General features: G+C 45.1%; 1 protein-coding gene across 2 annotated transcripts in view; it reads left to right on the forward strand.

Annotated features, from left to right (window-relative positions):
* MED16 (mediator complex subunit 16) overlaps positions 1-21,952 on the forward strand; it is a 326,193-nt gene that overhangs the window by 182,295 nt on the left and 121,946 nt on the right. For both annotated transcript variants that reach the window (XM_069216802.1, XM_069216803.1), the window contains exons 7-9: positions 567-722; positions 1,708-1,919; positions 4,760-4,966. In XM_069216802.1, the coding sequence (XP_069072903.1) occupies positions 567-722; positions 1,708-1,919; positions 4,760-4,966 (575 nt within the window). The remainder of the gene's footprint in view (positions 1-566; positions 723-1,707; positions 1,920-4,759; positions 4,967-21,952) is intronic.

Consider the following 21,952-nt stretch of genomic DNA (forward strand, 5'->3'; position numbering starts at 1 on the left):
TCACAATGAACACTTCTGGATTTCTTTCCTGCTCCACCCCTCCATTACTCCAGTCAATCTAACTAACAAACTCTCATATGCGCGGCTCAAATTAACTCATCATGATACTAAAACTGTACTCATTTTTCCCGATACTAATCCATCACTAATTCTTGTTGGGTTCCAGAGTAGCGTGCTACTCACCGAAAAGCGCTTCGACGCCTCGTCAGGGGTAATAAGCGCTATATAAATACTATTACAGTACATTACAATATGAAGCACTGTGGAAGTGCAGTTGCTTTAAAATGGAGGATCTGTATGTTTATAAATAATACCTAAAGATCATAGTACACTCATTGTATGCCAAGTGCACTAGTTCCCTGTATACTGACGAGTATGGTTAAAAACCTGCTTCTTTGATACAAAAATGTAGATGTTCAGGCACATCTACTAGGTTTGGTAATCCTGCATGACTAATGGTTGCTGTAGTTCTTTTCTAGAGTACATTCATTCATCCATCCTGTGACAGGAATTGTATCCCTTTGGCTCACGCCTGACACAGTAAATGCTGCACTCTTCCTTCTCAGTGGGAGACAAGCAACCGATGATCTTGAAGTGGCGCATCCTCTCTGCCACCAACGACCTGGACCGTGTCTCAGCCGTGGCACTGCCCAAGCTGCCGATCTCCCTGACCACGACCGATCTGAAAGTGGCCAACGAAACAAAGTTCTACCCTGGCCTGGGTGAGTGTAAAAACAGTGCCAAGACAGCATTTTGAGACTGTTCCGTGTGTGTTGGGCTGCGTATTCATGTTGGATCATAGGTCCTTAAATGAGATGGTAAAAAGAACCCTGGAAGGACTAGGTGGCCTGCCAGGGACACAGGCTTCAGCTGAGGACATAGCGTACTTTGACTTTCAGCTTAGAGCAGGCATGGAATTGAAGAAACGTTAGCAAATCGTGGAGCCATCTTAAGCTAGTAACAGAACAGGCTTTTGCAAAGACTGGAGTGTTCTTAGCACCATGCAGAATCAGCAGAGGCCTGTAAGCACAAGTGACACTGTGAGGCAATTACTAGCATGAATATGACTGAGATATTTGTTTATTAAATACATTTATTAAATGGCGGGTACGGGCCAAACGTCCGGAACAGCCTAGACTCACCTGCCCACGTGGCCTTTCACAGGCTTTATTCCTCTTAGAGGCAGGTCATTCTTTCAGATTTCTTCTCTCACTTTTAAATGTCCGCACTGTCATAGCCCTTGATGTTCTCAGGGCAAGATTGTTCCTTACTTTTTACTGTAGAACCTGGTTCTAACCATTAATGGTCTCCTGACGATTTCCCCCCTTACATCGATAAACTAAGGTTAAAGGTGGCTCTCAGTTCAAGCCTCACTTTGACACTCTTTGTTAATCCAACTGACCCCTTAAACCATTGAGATATATATATATTTCTTTAGAAAAAAATATTTTTTTCAAAAAATTCAATTAAATTCAAAGAAATACATTTTTGTGTTTGTTTTATTTATTTTTTTACTTCCTATGCATCAGCTGGACAGCACCTATCTTTTATTAATTAAATATATTCACTCTTTTCATCCACTCTTTTTTCATATTCCTGAATCACTGAAAGGGAAAGCATGGTGGACCCACCCTTCATTCTAGAAGCTAAAGTCGCTTTAGGAGACTTGTTTCTAGCAACAACTTATCTTCATTTCCTTCCTTGAAGGCCTGGCTTTGGCGTTTCATGATGGCAGTGCCCACATTGTGCACCGTCTCTCACTGCAAACGATGGCGGTGTACTACGGCTCGGCCAACCAACGGCCCGTGGACGAGCAGGCGGTAAAGCGACAGCGTACCGGAGGTCCCTCTGTGCACTTCAAAGCCATGCAGATGTCCTGGACATCACTAGCTCTGGTCGGGATTGATAACCATGGAAAGGTAAGCTTGTTTAATTCCTCTTGTCTCAACCTTCTTGTTGACTCTTGCATCCCTGACATAATTTTGAAACAAACCACCCCTTTCGGTGGAGTGGAGAAGAGGAAAGTGCTTGACTGGGATAGAGGAGGGGGTCTGTTTGTTCACAAATTTCGAATTGTTCAAATTAATGAAACAAAAAAGATCATGTCCTTATACCTTGAGTTACGGCGGAGATGACCAGTGGCAAGAGATGGTTATGCTGCAGTCAGTGCTTTATAAATGATCTCAGGAAGGAAGTTAACTTTCTTCGGTATGTCGTCACGCAGAGTGATAACTGTACTTTGAGTTACCAGGGAGGACATTTTGCTTGACGTTTCTACATGTTCATGTTTTGGTTCTTTAATGTAGACGCTGCATAGCCAGAACTAGCCTGCTGATAAGCCTCTTGGAGATATTCATCATACTTACATTGTGATTATCTCTAATGGGGTAAGTTAGCAGAATAGTTAGGCAAAAAAAGGTTCATTGTTTTTGCACCCCAGACTGAAAGTGATTCGCTGGTCAGCTCTAAGTTTTAGTTATATTTTCAGTCAACCCAATCAGTCATATATATATATTTGATAGAAAACACTACTGTGTAACATATTAATAAACTGAAAATCAAAAGGGCAGACTCTGTCATAGGATGTAACCGAGAGTAAAATTGATCCTACTCCTTTCAGACATCTGGCAGCTGCTGTGTCCCATCATGCTCTCCAAGGTCAGCAAGAGCTTTCCAGGGTCAGCCAGAGCACAGCAGGGTCTCACAGGGCTAGTCAGTGCTCTGCAGTGCCAATCAGTGCATCGCAGGGTCTGCCAGCGCTTTTTAGGGGGTCCACCAGTGCTCTTTTTAGGGGGTCCACCAGTGCTCTTTTTAGGGGGTCTGCCACTACTCTTTAGGGACCGCCACTACTCTTCTCTACTCTTCAGGGTCCACCAGTACTTTTTAGGGTCCGCCAGTACTCTTCAGGGTCCACCACTACTCGTCAGGGTCTCCTAGTGATCTACAGGGTCATGCAGATTCAACCTATGCTCTGCATGTTCCCTGTGCTCTTAAGAGCCAGCCAAGGCTTTTCAGGGTCAACAAACTCAAGCCATAGTTCTGCTGGGTCAGCCCGTATTCTTAAGGGCAGCCAGTACACTGCAGGGTCAGTTAGTACTCTGCGGGGTCAGATAGTACTTTGCAGGGTCCACCAGCACTTTGCGGTTCCTCCAGCACTCTGCATGGTCTGTCACTACTCTGCAGGGTCTGCTAGTGCCCTATAGGGTCATGCAGATTCAACCAGTGCTCTGCAAATTGTCTGTGCTCTGCAGCAGTAGCCAGGGCTTTTCAGGGTCAGGAAGGACAAACCATGGCTCTGCTAGGTCAGCCAGTATTCCGCAGGGTCAACCGATGCTCTGCAATCATGGAGGGTCAGCCTGGGCTCTGCAGAGTCATGTAGGGTCTCAGTCAGCCTGGGCTCTGCAGAGTCATGTAGGGTCTCAGTCAGCCTGGGCTCTGCAGAGTCATGTAGGGTCTCAGTCAGCCTGGGCTCTGCAGGTCATGTAGGGTCTCAGTCAGCCAGGGCTCTGCAGGTTCAGCTGGTGAAATTCAGAGGCAAACATGCTCTGCATGGCCATGGCTGCCTGTTTACACCTAGTGCTTGGTCATCTCTTTCTCATTGAGAAGTGGAAGCACTTTATTTGTTGATTTCTGCAATAAAAACCAGACCTAATGCACAACAACTTTGCACTAGTATCATACGCACTTCCCCAGTTCCTCCCAGAAACCTTAATTTATGAACATTGACATGATGCAGGCAGCAAAAATAGAGGAACACATTTATTTTTGATCTTTGCATCAATGTTCAATCTTTATGTAACTAGCCTGTAGAGTTTGCTCCCAGTGGGTTTCTTGGTTTAGTTTTGCTTCATTTTAACTGCTTTGTTTGTGCTTGTTCTATCAACATGTGTCCCGCCTCCTCATTTTTTACCTTTTACCTCTTTGTGTTGTTTACATTACAATGACTTTATTCTTCTCATTTTTCTTTTTTACTGGTTTGGTTTTTAACTTATAAAGTTATGTATTCTCTTTTCTCCTTATCCTTTCAATCTCCTTTTCCATATTTTCTAGACTTATCTTCCCCATCAGTATATATTTTGTTCTCTTTCCTACTTGTTTACCCATTTTGTTTTTTTTTCTTTATTTTCTTGCTTCACCTTTTTTCATCAGCTTCTTTTATTATGTTTTATTCTCATCTCTATTAACTTTGCCCCCCTTGCGTTGTCACATCTCATCTCCTGTATCTTTTCCCTCATTCTCTGATTTTGTTCCCTTTCCTCTTGTGATCTCGCTCCGCCTGTCCTGTATCCTGTCCCTCACACTTAAACTCTTTTCGTCTCCCCTCGTCCTGTGCACTTGCTCCTTATGTTCTCATATTGTCCCTCACCCTCATGCCCTCTTAGTCTCTGTTCCTCTTGTTCTCGCTCTGCCTGTCATGTGTCTTATGCTCGACCCTATGCGCCCCCTTATCTTGCTGTTAGCTCCTCTTGTTCTGTATCTTGACCCTTGCACTTGGGTTCTCTTTTGTCTCCCATCCTTTTGTCGTTGCTCCCCTTTCTCTCTCCTCCCCTCCTTGCTCTTGCTCCGACCTTTATCTCTCCTCCCCTCCTCTTGTCCTTGCTACTCCTGTCTCTCCTCCACTTCTCTTGTTCTTGCTACACCTGTTCTATATCTAGTCCTCATCCTTGTGTTCTCCCCCCCCCCCAATATCATGTAATTTGCTCCTTCTGTCCTGTATCGTGTCCCTCACCCTCGTGCTCTCTTTCTGCCCACCCCTCAGCTGAGCATGATGCGTATCTCCCCATCCATGGGTCATATGCTGGATCTAAACACCTCGCTCTGCCACCTCCTGTTCCTGTTGGAGTACTGCATGGTGACTGGTTATGACTGGTGGGACATCTTGCTGCACGTGCAGTCTGGCATGGTGCAGAACCTAGTGGAGAAGCTGCATGAGGAGTACATGCGCCAGAATGCGGCACTGCAGCAGGTGAGCACTGACATCCATCCTGCACTTGAGGTGCAAGAAGAGTTGAAATGGGGAAGACGGTGTGTATGTGCCAGTTATCATATTTAAGAAGGCTCTCTGATATTAACAAGAAATATTATTTAATAACTCTTGTATCCTCTGTATGTCAGTGGGCAGATACAGTTCTTCCTCTGTCTGTAAGAGCCACCTTCTTGAATGTCCTCAAATGTTGCCATGAGTGCAAGGGAGCATCATGGATGTGCTTTACTGTATAAATCATAAAGTTGCATTACCCTCTCATGCTTCAACCAGAAGATGCTAGACGGCGACAGAGCCAACGTGTACCCAGCCCCTGAGGACTTCAACGTGAGCCTCAGTATCTTCTTGGAATCAATGTAGTTTTCAGGTTGAAAATAACAAAATCTTGTTGTTCTGCTACAACACGAATACGACAGGCTAAGCTTTTTCACAGTTTTGTTAGTTTGTGTCTTTATTTCTTTGCATTGCTGCTGTTTCAAGATGCCAGTTGTGTGACTTTGAAGGGAGTGTATGTTTCTCATGCCGCTTGGTAAAAGCTAAGGGCCTTTTAAAAGTGAACACTCTGGTAGGCAAACAGAATGACTGAGACAGCCAGTACTTTCTGCCATAGTAGAGCAGAAGCTTTCTTAATGGCTCCACTTATGTCCTTTGAGAAACGTAAGTTCATATTCTGCCAGATAAGTTAGTGTATCTTGTGTTAAAAAGTGAGACTGTTTTCATGTATTGAACATAATACATCACACCAGCACGTCAGGCCATATGTACTGTTGCCTGGTCGCAAAATTCTAGTCACGATTTGCAACCAGTATGTTTGCCACCAGTAAAGATTTTTAAGAACCAACCTAAAAAGTTATAGGTTTGTTCTTAAAAAAATCCAAATGATAATGTGTCAGAATCGACCTACATTGTGCACATTAATGAGGTAGGTTGCAAATTATAACACATTATATTTTGTTGCCATCCCAAGGACCACCATGCCTGTGATTGATCTTAAACAAATAATTTATTTTTTAATGGAACCGGTTTTCCGTAAAGGAAATGGGCTATATTTAAAATATATAAATAATTCAAGTTTTGATAACTTTTTAAAGAGTAGTCAGCGGTCCATGGGACCAATACCTATTCCTAAAAAAATGTATGTGACCATTAAGAGAGGGAATGGGGTCCCATGAAGACCCTCTTCCCTTTTTGTGAATGGGTTATCACTACCTTTCAGTAGTCAGTAAGATAATAATGTGTGGATTTCTGTTGCAAAATATTAATGTTCGATGGCATGTGTGGCTGTAGATACACATGCTCTGCATACTTCTGCCATCTAGTGTTTGATCTGGATGTGTGCAAGTTGTTTTTCTTCGAAGAACATTTTGGAGCCACGAGGTAAAGCGACCCTTCTCTCTGTGATATTGCGCATGGGCATCAACGCCATTTGAGACCGCTTCGGGCTTCCTTCGGACCATTGTAGATCTCCATTCATGTCGGTATTGTTTTTGTTTGTGTTTCATACCCATCCCTTGAAAACGTAAAGAAAATTGTCCTTCAATTTGACAGACTCCACTCTCAGCCTTCGAGCCTTGTCCGTTTGGACTTCTCTTTGTTCTTCTCACATCATCGAAACTGGTAGATAATGTTTTGCTGATGGAACAGACTCCCATTTGATTTGCAACCTGTGTCTGTCTCTCTACCACGACAAGTTGAGTTTGAGGCCTGTTGATCGCTTCCATGGACCCGACAGTCCAGCAAAGAAGACTTTGCTTGACTGTCGGGTGCGTCAGCAGAAAATGCAGTTCAAAGAATTAGAGGAGACACCAGACATCTTCGGTCTTCAGTGTAGGAAGCTGGCCTGGTGTGTGGTGGACACCTGTGGTGGTTGCACCTTATACCAGGTCCAGGCAACTCCTATTAGTGAATGAAGGCAGTGTCTAGGAAGCCAGGGCTCTCTAGAGGTAGCTATGGTGATCAGTAAAGACCTATCTAGAAGGAGTATAAAGCACTTGCAATACTACAGAAGTCACACAGCAACTTGTCACACCTGAAATGACCCACACAGTGTTGCAAAAATAAAGGCACTTTATTATGGTAACACTGAACCAGAATACTTAAAGGCAGTCTCCCAACTTGAGTTAAGTACACAAAATATATCTATATGTTCGATGGCATGTGTAGCTGCAGATACACATGCTGTGCACAGTCCGCCGTCTGTTGTTGGGCTCGGAGTGTTACAAGTTGTTTTTCTTCGAAGAAGTCTTTTCGAGTCACGAGACAGAGGGACTCCTCCCCTTTCGGTTCCATTGCGCATGGGCGTCGACTCCATGTTAGATTGTTTTTTTTCCGCCATTGGGTTCGGACGTGTTCCTTTTCGCTCCGTGTTTCGGGTCGGAAAGTTAGTTAGAATCTCGGAAAAAAACGTCGGTATTGTTGCGTTCAGTATCGGGTTAGTTAGAACAAATCGACACCGAATTTTGAAGAGCTCCGGTGGCCCTTCGGGGTAATTTCGATCCCCCGTCGGGGCCTGGTCGGCCCGACCGCGTGCGACTTCAAGACTGATGGAACGGACCCCGTTCCGATTCTGTCCAAAATGCCATAACAAATATCCGTATACGGATCAGCATTTGGTCTGTAACTTGTGCTTGTCCCCCGAGCACAAGGAGGATACGTGTGAGGCCTGTCGAGCGTTTCGGTCCCGGAAGACGCTGAGAGACCGAAGAGCCAGAAGACTACAAATGGCGTCCACGCCCACAGGTCCACATCGGTTCGAGGAGGAAGAAGAAGAAACTTTCTCCATCCACGAGTCGGATTCCGAAGAACTCGACGCCGAAGAAACGTCAACCTTGAGTAAGACGTCGGAAATTAGGACTCACGAAAAGTCCACAAAAGCCCAGGGGACGCCACCGCCGACAGGCCATGGCTTAACCCAAAAACAAGGTGACCGAGCCAAGGCACCGAAAACGGGCATGCTGGTGTCGAAGTCATCCGACTCCGGTCGTGATACCGCCACACAGCAACCTCGGAGCCGAGACAGCGGCTCCGAGAAACCTCGGCACAAAGAGGGCGCCGAAAAGATTCGGCACAGAGACACCGAGCCGAAGCAAAAGAAAATTTCTTCGGAGCCGAAAAGAACTTCCGAAAAGATTTCGGTCCCAAAACACCCAGCCTCGGAGTCGAAAAGTAGTTCCTATACAGAGGAACAAGGGCTAACCACCCAATTACATAGCTTTGGAGAGGACCTTCAAACTGTGGAACATGACCACACACAGAGAAGGCTTCATATCCATGAAGATACAGGGAAGATAACCACTCTTCCCCCAATCAAGATCAAAAGGAAACTTGCCTTTCAACAAGGGGACAAGCAACCACAGGCAAAGGTGGCAAAGAGAACAACCCCACCACCTTCTCCACCACCATCAACACATGCATCACCAGCAACCACTCCACCACTAATGCACTCACCAGCTCATACAATGAGTCAGGATGACCCCGATGCATGGGATCTCTACGACGCTCCAGTGTCTGACAACAGCCCAGACTCTTATCCCACAAAGCCTTCGCCACCTGAGGACAGTACATCTTATACACAGGTGGTCGCAAGAGCAGCCGAGTTTCACAATGTATCATTACATTCGGAACCAATTGAGGATGACTTTCTCTTTAATACCCTATCCGCAACCCATAGCCAGTACCAAAGTCTTCCCATGCTCCCAGGAATGCTAAGACATTCGAAACAAATATTTCAGGATCCAGTTAAAGGCAGGGCCATAACTCCAAGGGTGGAGAAAAAATACAAGCCACCACCCACAGATCCTATATATATTACAACACAACTGACACCGGACTCAGTAGTTGTGGGGGCAGCTCGTAAGAGAGCCAACTCTCATACCTCAGGCGACGCACCACCTCCAACAAAGAGAGCCGCAAGTTTGATGCTGCGGGTAAAAGGGTTGCAGCACAAGCAGCAAATCAGTGGCGTATTGCCAACTCTCAGGCACTTTTGGCAAGATACGACAGGGCTCATTGGGATGAAATGCAACATTTCATCGAACACTTACCCAAGGAGTTCCAAAAAAGAGCGCAACAAGTGGTGGAAGAGGGGCAAAGTATCTCCAACAATCAGATACGGTCTTCCATGGATGCAGCAGACACAGCTGCAAGGACAAACACCGCAGTCACAATAAGAAGGCACGCATGGCTACGCACTTCTGGGTTCAAACCGGAAATCCAACAGGCTGTGCTCAATATGCCGTTTAATGAACAGCAATTGTTTGGGCCGGAGGTAGACACTGCCATTGAGAAACTCAAAAAGGACACCGATACAGCCAAAGCCATGGGCTCACTCTACTCCCCGCAGAGCAGAGGCACATTTAGGAAAACACCTTTTAGGGGAGGGTTTCGAGGTCAACCCACAGAAGCCACAACCTCTCAAACAAGACCTACCTACCAGGGGCAATATCAGAGGGGAGGTTTTCGCTGACAATTTAGAGGGGGCCAATTCCCAAAAAATAGAGGAAAATTTCAAGGCGCCAAAACCCCTCAAACTAAACAGTGACTCACAAGTCACACACCCCCATCACATAACATCTGTGGGGGGAAGACTAAGCCAGTTTTACAAACTTTGGGAGGAAATAACAACAGATACTTGGGTACTAGCAATTATCCAGCATGGTTATTGCATAGAATTTCACCAATTCCCTCCAAACGTCCCACCGAAAACACACAAGATGTCAAAACAACATATAGATCTTCTAGGACTAGAAGTTCAAGCACTGCTACAAAAGGACGCAATAGAATTAGTACCAATTCAACAAAAGAACACAGGAGTTTACTCACTGTACTTTCTAATACCCAAAAAGGACAAAACTCTGAGACCAATACTAGATCTCAGAACACTAAATACCTACATAAAATCAGACCACTTTCACATGGTCACGCTACAAGACGTAATCCCACTGCTCAAACAGCAAGACTACATGACAACATTAGATCTAAAGGATGCGTATTTCCATATACCAATACATCCTTCACACAGGAAATACCTAAGGTTTGTATTTCAAGGAATACATTACCAATTCAAAGTGTTACCATTCGGAATAACAACTGCGCCAAGAGTTTTTACAAAATGCCTGGCAGTAGTAGCTGCGCATATTCGAAGGCAGCAAATACATGTGTTCCCGTACTTAGACGACTGGTTAATCAAAACCAACACGCTAAAACAGTGCTCACAGCACACAAAATATGTCATACAAACCCTTCACAGACTAGAGTTCTCATCAACTACGCAAAGTCACATCTTTTACCGTGTCAAACGCAGCAATACTTAGGAGCGACAATCAACACAGTAAAAGGGATTGCCACTCCTCCACAACGGGTTCAAACATTTCACAAAGTAATACAGGTCATGTATCCAACACAAAAGATACAAGTCAGAATGGTAATGAAACTACTAGGCATGATGTCTTCATGCATAGCCATTGTCCCAAACGCAAGGTTACACATGCGGCCCTTACAACAGTGCCTTGCATCACAATGGTCACAAGCACAGGGTCAACTTCTAGATCTGGTGTTGATAGACTGCCAAACATACATCTCGCTTCTATGGTGGAACAGTACAAATTTAAACCAAGGGCAGCCTTTCCAAGATCCAGTGCCACAATACGTCATAACAACAGATGCTTCCATGAAAGGGTGGGGAGCACACCTCAATCAACACAGCATCCAAGGACAATGGGACATACATCAGAGACAGTTTCACATAAATCACTTGGAAATGTTAGCAGTATTTCTAGCGCTGAAAGCATTTCAACCCATAATAACCCAGAAATACATTCTTGTCAAAACAGACAACATGACAACAATGTATTATCTAAACAAACAAGGAGGGACACACTCGACACAGTTGTGCCTCCTAACACAGAAAATATGGCATTGGGCGATTCACAACCACATTCGCCTAATAGCACAATTTATTCCAGGGATTCAGAACCAGTTGGCAGACAATCTCTCTCGAGATCACCAACAAACCCACAAATGGGAAATTCACCCCCAAATAATAAACAGTTACTTTCAGATTTGGGGGACACCTCAAATAGATCTATTTGCAACAAAGGAAAACTCAAAATGCCAAAACTTCGCATCCAGGTACCCACAAGATCAATCCCAAGGGAATGCTCTATGGATGAACTGGTCAGGGATCTTTGCATACACTTTTCCCCCTCTCCCTCTCCTTCCATATGTAGTAAACAGGTTGAGTCAAAACAAACTCAAACTCATACTAATAGCACCAACATGGATAAGGCAACCTTGGTACACGACACTACTAGACCTGTCAGTAGTACCTCATGTCAAACTACCCAACAAACCAGATCTGTTGACGCAACACAAACAACAGATCAGACATCTAAATCCAGCATCTTTGAATCTAGCAATTTGGCTCCTGAAATCCTAGAATTCGGACAATTGCACCTCACACAAGAATGTATGGAGGTCATAAAACAAGCTAGAAAACCTACCACTAGACACTGCTATGCAAACAAGTGGAAAAGATTTGTGTATTACTGCCAGAATAATCAAATTCAGCCATTACACGCATCTCCAAAGGATATAGTAAGATATTAACTACATTTGCAAAAATCAAATCTAGCCTACTCTTCCATAAAGATACATCTCACAGCAATATCAGCTTACCTGCAAATTACTCATTCAACTTCACTATTTAAAATACCAGTCATTAAAGCGTTTATGGAAGGCTTAAAAAGGATCATACCACCAAGAACACCACCTGTTCCTTCATGGAACCTCAACATTGTCTTAACAAGACTCATGGGTCCACCTTTCGAGCCCATGCATTCTTGTGAAATGCAATACTTAACGTGGAAAGTTGCATTTTTGATTGCCATCACATCTCTAAGAAGAGTGAGCGAGATTCAGGCATTTACCATACAAGAACCATTTATTCAAATACATAAAAATAAAGTGGTTCTAAGTACAAATCCTAGATTTTTACCAAAAGTTGTCTCACCGTTCCACTTAAATCAAACAGTAGAATTACCAGTGTTCTTCCCACAATCAGATTCTGTAGCTCAAAGAGCACTACATACATTAGATATCAAGAGAGCACTAATGTACTACATTGACAGAACAAAACTAATTAGAAAAACAAAACAACTATTTATTGCCTTTCAAAAACCTCATACAGGAAATCCAATTTCAAAACAAGGCATTGCCAGGTGGATAGTTAAGTGTATTCAAACCTGCTATCTTAAAGCAAAGAGAGAGCTGCCTATTACACCAAAGGCACACTCAACCAGAAAGAAAGGGGCTACCATGGCCTTTCTAGGAAATATTCCAATGAACGAAATATGTAAGGCAGCAACATGGTCTACGCCTCATACATTTACCAAGCACTACTGTGTAGATGTGTTAACTGCACAACAAGCCACAGTAGGTCAGGCTGTACTAAGAACATTATTTCAAACTACTTCAACTCCTACAGGCTGAACCACCGCTTTTGGGGAGATAACTGCTTACTAGTCTATGCACAGCATGTGTATCTGCAGCTACACATGCCATCGAACGGAAAATGTCACTTACCCAGTGTACATCTGTTCGTGGCATGAGTCGCTGCAGATTCACATGCGCCCACCTGCCTCCCCGGGAGCCTGTAGCCGTTTAGAAGTAGATCTTGAACAATTGTACATTTGTAAATATATTACTTTAACCTTTATTATGTACATACGTATTCATTCCATTGCATGGGCACTATGACTAACATACACAACTCCTACCTCACCCTCTGCGGGGAAAACAATCTAACATGGAGTCGACGCCCATGCGCAATGGAACCGAAAGGGGAGGAGTCCCTCGGTCTCGTGACTTGAAAAGACTTCTTCGAAGAAAAACAACTTGTAACACTCCGAGCCCAACACCAGACGGCGGACTGTGCACAGCATGTGAATCTGCAGCGACTCATGCCACGAACAGATGTACACTGGGTAAGTGACATTTTCCATATATATATGTTCGATGGCATGTGTAGCTGCAGATACACATGCTGTGCACATCCCGCCATCTGGTGTTGGGCTCGGAGTGTTACAAGTTGTTTTTCCTTCGAAGAAGTCTTTTCGAGTCACGAGGTCGAGGGACTCCTCCCATTTCGGCTCCATTGCGCATGGGCGCCGAGTCCATCTTAGATTGTTTTTTTTCCGCCATCGGGTTCGGACATGTTCCTTTTCGCTCCGTGTTTCGGGTCGGAAAGTTAGTTAGAATCTCGGAAAAATCGTCGGTATTATTTGCGTTCGTATCGGGTTAGTTACAACAGATCGACACCGAATTTTGAAGAGCTCCGGTGGCCCTTCAGGGTTTTTTCGATTCCCCCGTCGGGGCCTGGTCGGCCCGGCCACGTGTCTCTTCAAGGCTGATGGAACGGACCCCATTCCGCTTCTGCCCAAAATGCCATAATAAGTATCCATATACAGATCAGCATCTGGTCTGTAACTTGTGTTTGTCACCAGAACACAAGGAAGATACTTGTGAAGCCTGTCAGGCGTTTCGGTCCAGGAAGACACTAAGAGACCGAAGAGCGAGAAGACTGCAGATGGCGTCGGCGCCGACAGGACAAGGGCGTTTCGAGGAGGAGGAAGAAACCTTCTCCATCCAGAAATCGGACTCGGAGGAGATCGATCCCGAAGAAACGCCGAAAACCGTGAGTAAGACGTCGAAACACAAAACTCACGAAAAGACCACAAAAGCCCAGGGGACGCCACCGCCAACAGGCCATGGCTTAACCCGAAAAATAGGTGACCGATCATCGGCACCAAAAAAGGGCACGCTGGTGTCGAAGCCATCCGACTCTGGTCGAGATACCGCCACACAGCAATCTCGGGCCCGAGATAGTGGTTCCGAGCAAGTTCGGCACCGAGAAAGCGGCACCGAAATCAGTCGGCACCGAGAATCAACGACGCCGAAAGCAAAAAAGGTATCGTCGGAACCGAAAAAAGTAGCCGAAAGGGTTTTCGATACCGAAACATCCGGCCTCGGAACCGAAATCAAGTTCCTACACAGAGGAACAAGGACTGTCCTCACAAATAAAAATACATAGTTTTGGACAGGAATTTGAGACAATGGAGCCAGATTACACCCAAAGAAGGCTCCACATCCAAAAAGAAACGGGGAAGATCAGCACTCTCCCTCCTATTAGAATGAAACACAAACTTGCATTCCACGACAAAGACAAGCAACCACAGGCAAAGGTGGCTAAGCAAGTAAGCCCGCCACTGTCTCCACAACGCTCGCCGCAAACATCACCAGTAGCCACTCCACCTATGATGCAATCCCCGACTCATACAGGGATGAGTCAAGATGACCCTGACGCGTGGGACCTTTATGATGCGCCAGTGTCAGATAATAGTCCTGACTGTTATCCAGCTAGACCATCGCCACCAGAAGATAGTACAGCCTACGCACAGGTGGTGTCGAGGGCAGCGGCATTTCATAATGTAAGCCTGCATGCAGAGCCCATTGAAGACGACTTTCTCTTTAATACACTGTCGTCCACACACAGCCAGTACCAGAGTCTTCCCATGCTACCCGGAATGCTAAAACACTCCAAACAAGTGTTTGAGGAGCCTGTAAAAGGAAGGGCCATTACTCCAAGAGTGGAGAAAAAATATAAACCGCCACCAACAGACCCCGTGTACATCACACAACAGCTAACACCGGACTCAGTTGTAGTAGGGGCAGCTCGCAAAAGAGCAAACTCACATACTTCAGGAGATGCACCACCTCCAGATAAAGAAAGTCGAAAATTCGACGCAGCAGGCAAAAGGGTGGCGGCACAAGCAGCAAACCAGTGGCGTATTGCGAACTCACAGGCTTTGTTGGCCAGATACGATAGGGCTTATTGGGATGAAATGCAACACTTTATAGAACATTTGCCCAAGGAGTTCCAAAAGAGAGCACAGCAAGTAGTAGAAGAAGGACAAAGTATCTCCAACAATCAGATACGGTCAGCAATGGATGCAGCAGACACAGCTGCTAGAACTGTCAACACAGCAGTGACAATAAGAAGACATGCATGGCTACGTACATCAGGATTTAAACCAGAAATACAGCAAGCTGTGCTGAATATGCCATTTAACGGACAGCAGTTGTTTGGGCCGGAGGTGGACACTGCTATCGAAAAACTTAAGAAAGACACTGACACGGCCAAAGCCATGGGCGCACTCTACTCCCCACAGAGCAGAGGCACATTTCGAAAAACAGTTTCGAGGGGGGTTTCGAGGGCAAAGCACAGAACCCACGACCTCACAAACAAGGCCCACTTATCAGAGCCAGTATCAGCGGGGAAGTTTTCGGGGACAATATAGAGGGGGACAGTTCCAAAAAAGTAGAGGGAAATTCCTAAGTCCCAAAACTCCTCAAAACAAGCAGTGACTTCCAAGTCACACATCCCCAAAACATAACACCTGTGGGGGGGAGACTAAGCAAATATTACAAACATTGGGAGGAAATAACAACAGACACTTGGGTACTAGCAATTATCCAGCATGGTTTTGCATAGAATTTCTCAAATTCCCTCCAAACGTCCCACCGAAAACACACAATATGTCAAAACAACATATAGATCTTCTAGGACTAGAAGTTCAGGCATTGCTACAGAAAGAAGCAATATAATTAGTACCAAAACAGCAGAAAGGAACAGGAGTTTACTCTCAATACTTTCTCATACCCAAAAAAGACAAGAGTCTGAGACCTATATTAGATCTCAGAACATTAAATACCTACATCAAATCAGATCACTTTCACATGGTGACATTACAGGACGTAATCCCACTGCTCAAACAACAAGACTACATGACAACACTAGACCTAAAGGATGCATATTTCCATATACCGATACATCCTTGTAAGGAAATGCCTCCTTGGCATGGTTACCCCCTGACATTTTGCCTTTGCTGATGCTATGTTTTGAATTGAAAGTGTGCTGAGGCCTGCTAACCAGGCCCCAGCACCAGTGTTCTTTCCCTAACCTGTACTTTTGATTCCACAATTGGCACACCCTGGCATCCAGATAAGTCCCTTGTAACTGGTACCTCTGGTACCAAGGGCCCTGATGCCAGGGAAGGTCTCTAAGGGCTGCAGCATGTATTATGCCACCCTAGAGACCCCTCACTCAGCACAGACACACTGCTTACCAGCTTGTGTGTGCTAGTGAGAACAAAATGAGTAAGTCGACATGGCACTCCCCTCCGGGTGCCATGCCAGCCTCTCACTGCCTATGCAGTACAGGTAAGACACCCCTCTAGCAGGCCTTACAGCCCTAAGGCAGGGTGCACTATACCATAGGTGAGGGTACCAGTGCATGAGCACTATGCCCCTACAGTGTCTAAGCAAAACCTTAGATATTGTAAGTGCAGGGTAGCCATAAGAGTATATGGTCTGGGAGTCTGTTTTACACGAACTCCACAGCACCATAATGGCTACACTGAAAACTGGGAAGTTTGGTATCAAACTTCTCAGCACAATAAATGCACACTGATGCCAGTGTACATTTTATTGTAAACTACACCCCAGAGGGCACCTTAGAGGTGCCCCCTGAAACTTAACCGACTGTCTGTGTAGGCTGACTAGTTCCAGCAGCCTGCCACACTAGAGACATGTTGCTGGCCCCATGGGGAGAGTGCCTTTGTCACTCTGAGGCCAGTAACAAAGCCTGCACTGGGTGGAGATGCTAACACCTCCCCCAGGCAGGAGCTGTAACACCTGGCGGTGAGCCTCAAAGGCTCACCCCTTTGTCACAGCACCGCAGGACACTCCAGCTAGTGGAGTTGCCCTCCCTCTCCGGCCCCGGCCCCCACTTTTGGCGGCAAGGCCGGAGAAAATAATGAGAATAACAAGGAGGAGTCACTGGCCAGTCAGGACAGCCCCTAAGGTGTCCTGAGCTGAGGTGACTCTAACTTTTAGAAATCCTCCATCTTGCAGATGGAGGATTCCCCCAATAGGATTAGGGATGTGACCCCCTCCCCTTGGGAGGAGGCACAAAGAGGGTGTACTCACCCTCAGGGCTAGTAGCCATTGGCTACTAACCCCCCAGACCTAAACACGCCCTTAAATTTAGTATTTAAGGGCTCTCCCTGAACCTAGAAATTAGATTCCTGCAACAACAAGAAGAAGGACTGCCTAGCTGAAAACCCCTGCAGAGGAAGACCAGAAGACAACAACTGCCTTGGCTCCAGAAACTCACCGGCCTGTCTCCTGCCTTCCAAAGAACTCTGCTCCAGCGACGCCTCCCAAAGGGACCAGCGACCTCTGAATCCTCTGAGGACTGCCCTGCTTAGACGACGACAAGAAACTCCCGAGGACAGCGGACCTGCTCCAAAAAGACTGCAACTTTATCCAAAGGAGCAGCTTTAAAGAACCCTGCAATCTCCCCGCAAGAAGCGTGAGACTTGCAACACTGCACCCGGCGACCCCGACTCGGCTGGTGGAGAACCAACACCTCAGGGAGGACCCCCGGACTACTCTACGACTGTGAGTACCAAAACCTGTCCCCCCTGAGCCCCCACAGCGCCGCCTGCAGAGGGAATCCCGAGGCTTCCCCTGACCGCGACTCTCTGAAACCTAAGTCCCGACGCCTGGAAAAGACCCTGCACCCGCAGCCCCCAGGACCTGAAGGACCGGACTTTCACTGCAGAAGTGACCCCCAGGAGTCCCTCTCCCTTGCCCAAGTGGAGGTTTCCCCGAGGAAGCCCCCCCTTGCCTGCCTGCAGCGCTGAAGAGATCCCTTGATCTCTCATTGACTTCCATTGCGAACCCGACGCGTGTTCTAACACTGCACCCGGCCGCCCCCGCGCCGCTGAGGGTGAAATTTCTGTGTGGGCTTGTGTCCCCCCCGGTGCCCTACAAAACCCCCCTGGTCTGCCCTCCGAAGACGCGGGTACTTACCTGCAAGCAGACCGGAACCGGGGCACCCCCTTCTCTCTATTGAAGTCTATGCGTTTTGGGCACCACTTTGAACTCTGCACCTGACCGGCCCTGAGCTGCTGGTGTGGTAACTTTGGGGTTGCTCTGAACCCCCAACGGTGGGCTACCTTGGACCAAGAACTGAACCCTGTAAGTGTCTTACTTACCTGGTAAAACTAACAAAAACTTACCTCCCCCCAGGAACTGTGAAAATTGCACTAAGTGTCCACTTTTAAAATAGCTATTTGTGAATAACTTGAAAAGTATACATGCAATGGAAATGATTCAAAGTTCCTAATGTACTTACCTGCAATACCTTTCAAACAAGATATTACATGTTAAATTTGAACCTATGGTTCTTAAAATAAACTAAGAAAATATATTTTTCTATACAAAACCTATTGGCTGGATTTGTCTCTGAGTGTGTGTACCTCATTTATTGTCTATGTGTATGTACAACAAATGCTTAACACTACTCCTTGGATAAGCCTACTGCTCGACCACACTACCACAAAATAGAGCATTAGTATTATCTATTTTTTACCACTATTTTACCTCTAAGGGGAACCCTTGGACTCTGTGCATGCTATTCCTTACTTTGAAATAGCACATACAGAGCCAACTTCCTACAATCCTTCACACAAAGTACCTAAGATTTGTATTCCAAGGGGTACATTACCAATTCAAGGTGTTGCCATTCGGAATAACAACTGCGCCAAGAGTTTTTACAAAATGCCTGGCAGTCGTAGCTGCACATATCAGAAGGCAGCAAATACATGTGTTCCCGTACCTGGACGATTGGTTAATCAAAACCAACACACTAAAACGGTGTTCACAACACACAAAGTATGTCATAGACACCCTCCACAAACTAGGTTTCTCAATCAACTACACAAAGTCACACCTTCTGCCGTGTCAAACACAGCAATACTTAGGGGCGACAATCAACACAGCAAAAGGGATTGCCACTCCAAGCCCACCAAGGGTTCAGGCATTTCACAATGTAATACAGGCCATGTATCCAAAACAAAAAATACAAGTCAAAATAGTGATGAAACTCCTAGGCATGATGTCCTCATGCATAGCCATTGTCCCAAACGCAAGGTTGCACATGCGGCCCTTACAACAGTGCCTAGCATCACAATGGTCACAGGCACAGGGTCATCTTCTAGATCTGGTGTTGGTAGACCGCCAAACATACATCTTGCTTCAATGGTGGAACAGTATAAATTTAAACCAAGGGCGGCCTTTCCAAGACCCAGTGTCACAATATGTAATAACAACAGATGCCTCCATGATAGGGTGGGGAGCACACCTCAATCAACACAGCATCCAAGGACAATGGGACACTCACCAAAAACAGCTTCACATAAATTGGCAGTATTTCTAGCGCTGAAAGCATTTCAACCCATAACAAGCCACAAACACATTCTTGTCAAAACAGACAACATGACAACGATGTATTACCTAAACAAACAGGGAGGGACACACAACACAGTTGTGTCTCCTGGCACAGAGAATATGGCATTGGGCGATTCACAACCACATTCGCCTAATAGCACAATTTATTCCAGGAATTCAGAATCAATTAGCAGACAATCTCTCTCGGGATCACCAACAGATCCACGAATGGGAGATTCACCCCCAAATACTGAATACTTACTTCCAGAGTTGGGGAACACCACAAATAGATCTATTTGCAACAAAAGAAAACGCAAAATGCAAAACTTCGCATCCAGGTACCCACAAGATCAGTCTCAGGGCAATGTGTTATGGATGAGTTGGTCAGGGATATTTGCTTACGCTTTTCCCCCTCTCCCACTCCTTCCATATCTGGTAAACAAGCTGAGTCAAAACAAACTCAGACTCATACTAATAGCACCAACATGGGCAAGACAACCTTGGTACACAACACTACTAGACCTCTCAGTAGTGCCTCATGTCAAACTACCAAACAGGCCAGATCTGTTAACGCAACAAAAACAACAGATCAGACACCCAAATCCAGCATCGCTGAATCTAGCAATTTGGCTCCTGAAGTCCTAGAGTTCGGGCACTTAGACCTTACACAGGAACGTATGGAAGTCATAAAACAAGCTAAGAAACCTACCACTTGACATTGCTATGCAAATAAATGGAAAAGATTTGTTTATTACTGCCATAATAATCAAATTCAACCCTTACACGCATCTGCAAAGACATCGTAACATACTTACTACATTTGCAAAAGTCAAAGCTAGCTTTTTCTTCCATTAAGATACATCTTACCGCAATTTCAGCTTACCTGCAAATTACGCACTCAACTTCTCTATTTAGGATACCAGTCATAAAAGCATTTATGGAGGGCCTAAAGAGAATTATACCACCAAGAACACCACCAGTTCCTTCATGGAACCTCAACATTGTCTTAACAGGACTCATGGGTCCACCTTTTGAGCCCATGCACTCTTGTGAAATGCAATACTTAACATGGAAAGTTGCATTTTTAATTCCCATCACATCTTTAAGAAGAGTAAGTGATATTCAAGCATTTACCATTCAAGAACCATTTATTCAATTACACAAGCATAAAGTGGTTCTACGGACAAATCCTAAATTTTTACCAAAAGTCATATCACCGTTCCACTTGAATCAAACAGTAGAATTACCAGTGTTCTTCCCACAGCCAGATTCTGTAGCTGAAAGAGCGCTACATACATTAGACATCAAAAGAGCGCTAATGTACTACATTGACAGAACAAAACTAATTCGGAAAACAAAACAATTATTTATTGCTTTCCAAAAACCTCATACAGGAAATCCAATTTCTAAACAAGGCATTGCTAGATGGATAGTTAAGTGCATTCAAACCTGTTATCTTAAAGCAAAAAGAGAACTGCCTATTACACCAAAGGCACACTCAACTAGAAAGAAAGGTGTTACCATGGCCTTTCTAGGAAATATTCCAATGGCTGAAATATGTAAGGCAGCTACATGGTCTACGCCTCATACATTTACCAAACACTACTGTGTAGATGTGCTAACAACACAACAAGCCACAGTAGGTCAAGCAGTACTACGAACATTGTTTCAAACAACTTCAACTCCTACAGGCTGAGCCACCGCTTTTGGGGAGATAACTGCTTACTAGTCTATGCAAAGCATGTGTGTCTGCAGCTACACATGCCATCGAACGGAAAATGTCACTTACCCAGTGTACATCTGTTCGTGGCATTAGTCGCTGCAGATTCACATGCGCCCTCTCGCCTCCCCGGGAGCATGTAGCCGTTTAGAAGTTGATCTTGAACATTTGTAAATTTGTAAATATATTACTTTAAACTACATTATGTACATACTTAGTCACTCCATTGCATGGGCACTATTACTAGCATACACAACTCCTACCTCACCCTCTGCAGGGGAAAGCAATCTAAGATGGAGTCGACGCCCATGCGCAATGGATCCGAAATGGGAGGAGTACCTCGACCTCGTGACTCGAAAATACTTCTTCGAAGGAAAAACAACTTGTAACACTCCGAGCCCAACACCAGATGGCGGGATGTGCACAGCATGTGAATCTGCAGCGACTAATGCCACGAACAGATGTACACTGGGTAAGTGACATTTTCCATCTATATATGTGTGTGTATATATGTATATATGTGTATATGTGTGTGTGTATATATATATATATATATATATATATATATATATATATATATATATATATATATATATATATATATATATATATATGATGGCATGTGTAGCTGCAGATACACATGCTATGCATAGCCTTCCATCTAGTGTTGGGCTCGGAGTGTTAAAAGTTGTTTTTCTTTTAAAAAGTGTTTTTGAGTCACGGGATGGAGTGACTCCTCCTGTTCGGCTCCATTGCGCATGGGCATCGACTTCATGTTAGATTGTTTTCTTTCCGCCATTGGGTTCGGATGTGTTTCTTTTCGCTCCAATAGTTTGAGTCGGAAAAGTTCTAAAACTCTCTAATTTTTGTCGGAATTGTTTCGATCGCGTACCATC

The sequence above is a fragment of the Pleurodeles waltl genome, chromosome 12 (assembly GCF_031143425.1).
Source record: "Pleurodeles waltl isolate 20211129_DDA chromosome 12, aPleWal1.hap1.20221129, whole genome shotgun sequence".
In the NCBI taxonomy this organism is placed as follows: Eukaryota; Metazoa; Chordata; class Amphibia; order Caudata; family Salamandridae; genus Pleurodeles; species Pleurodeles waltl.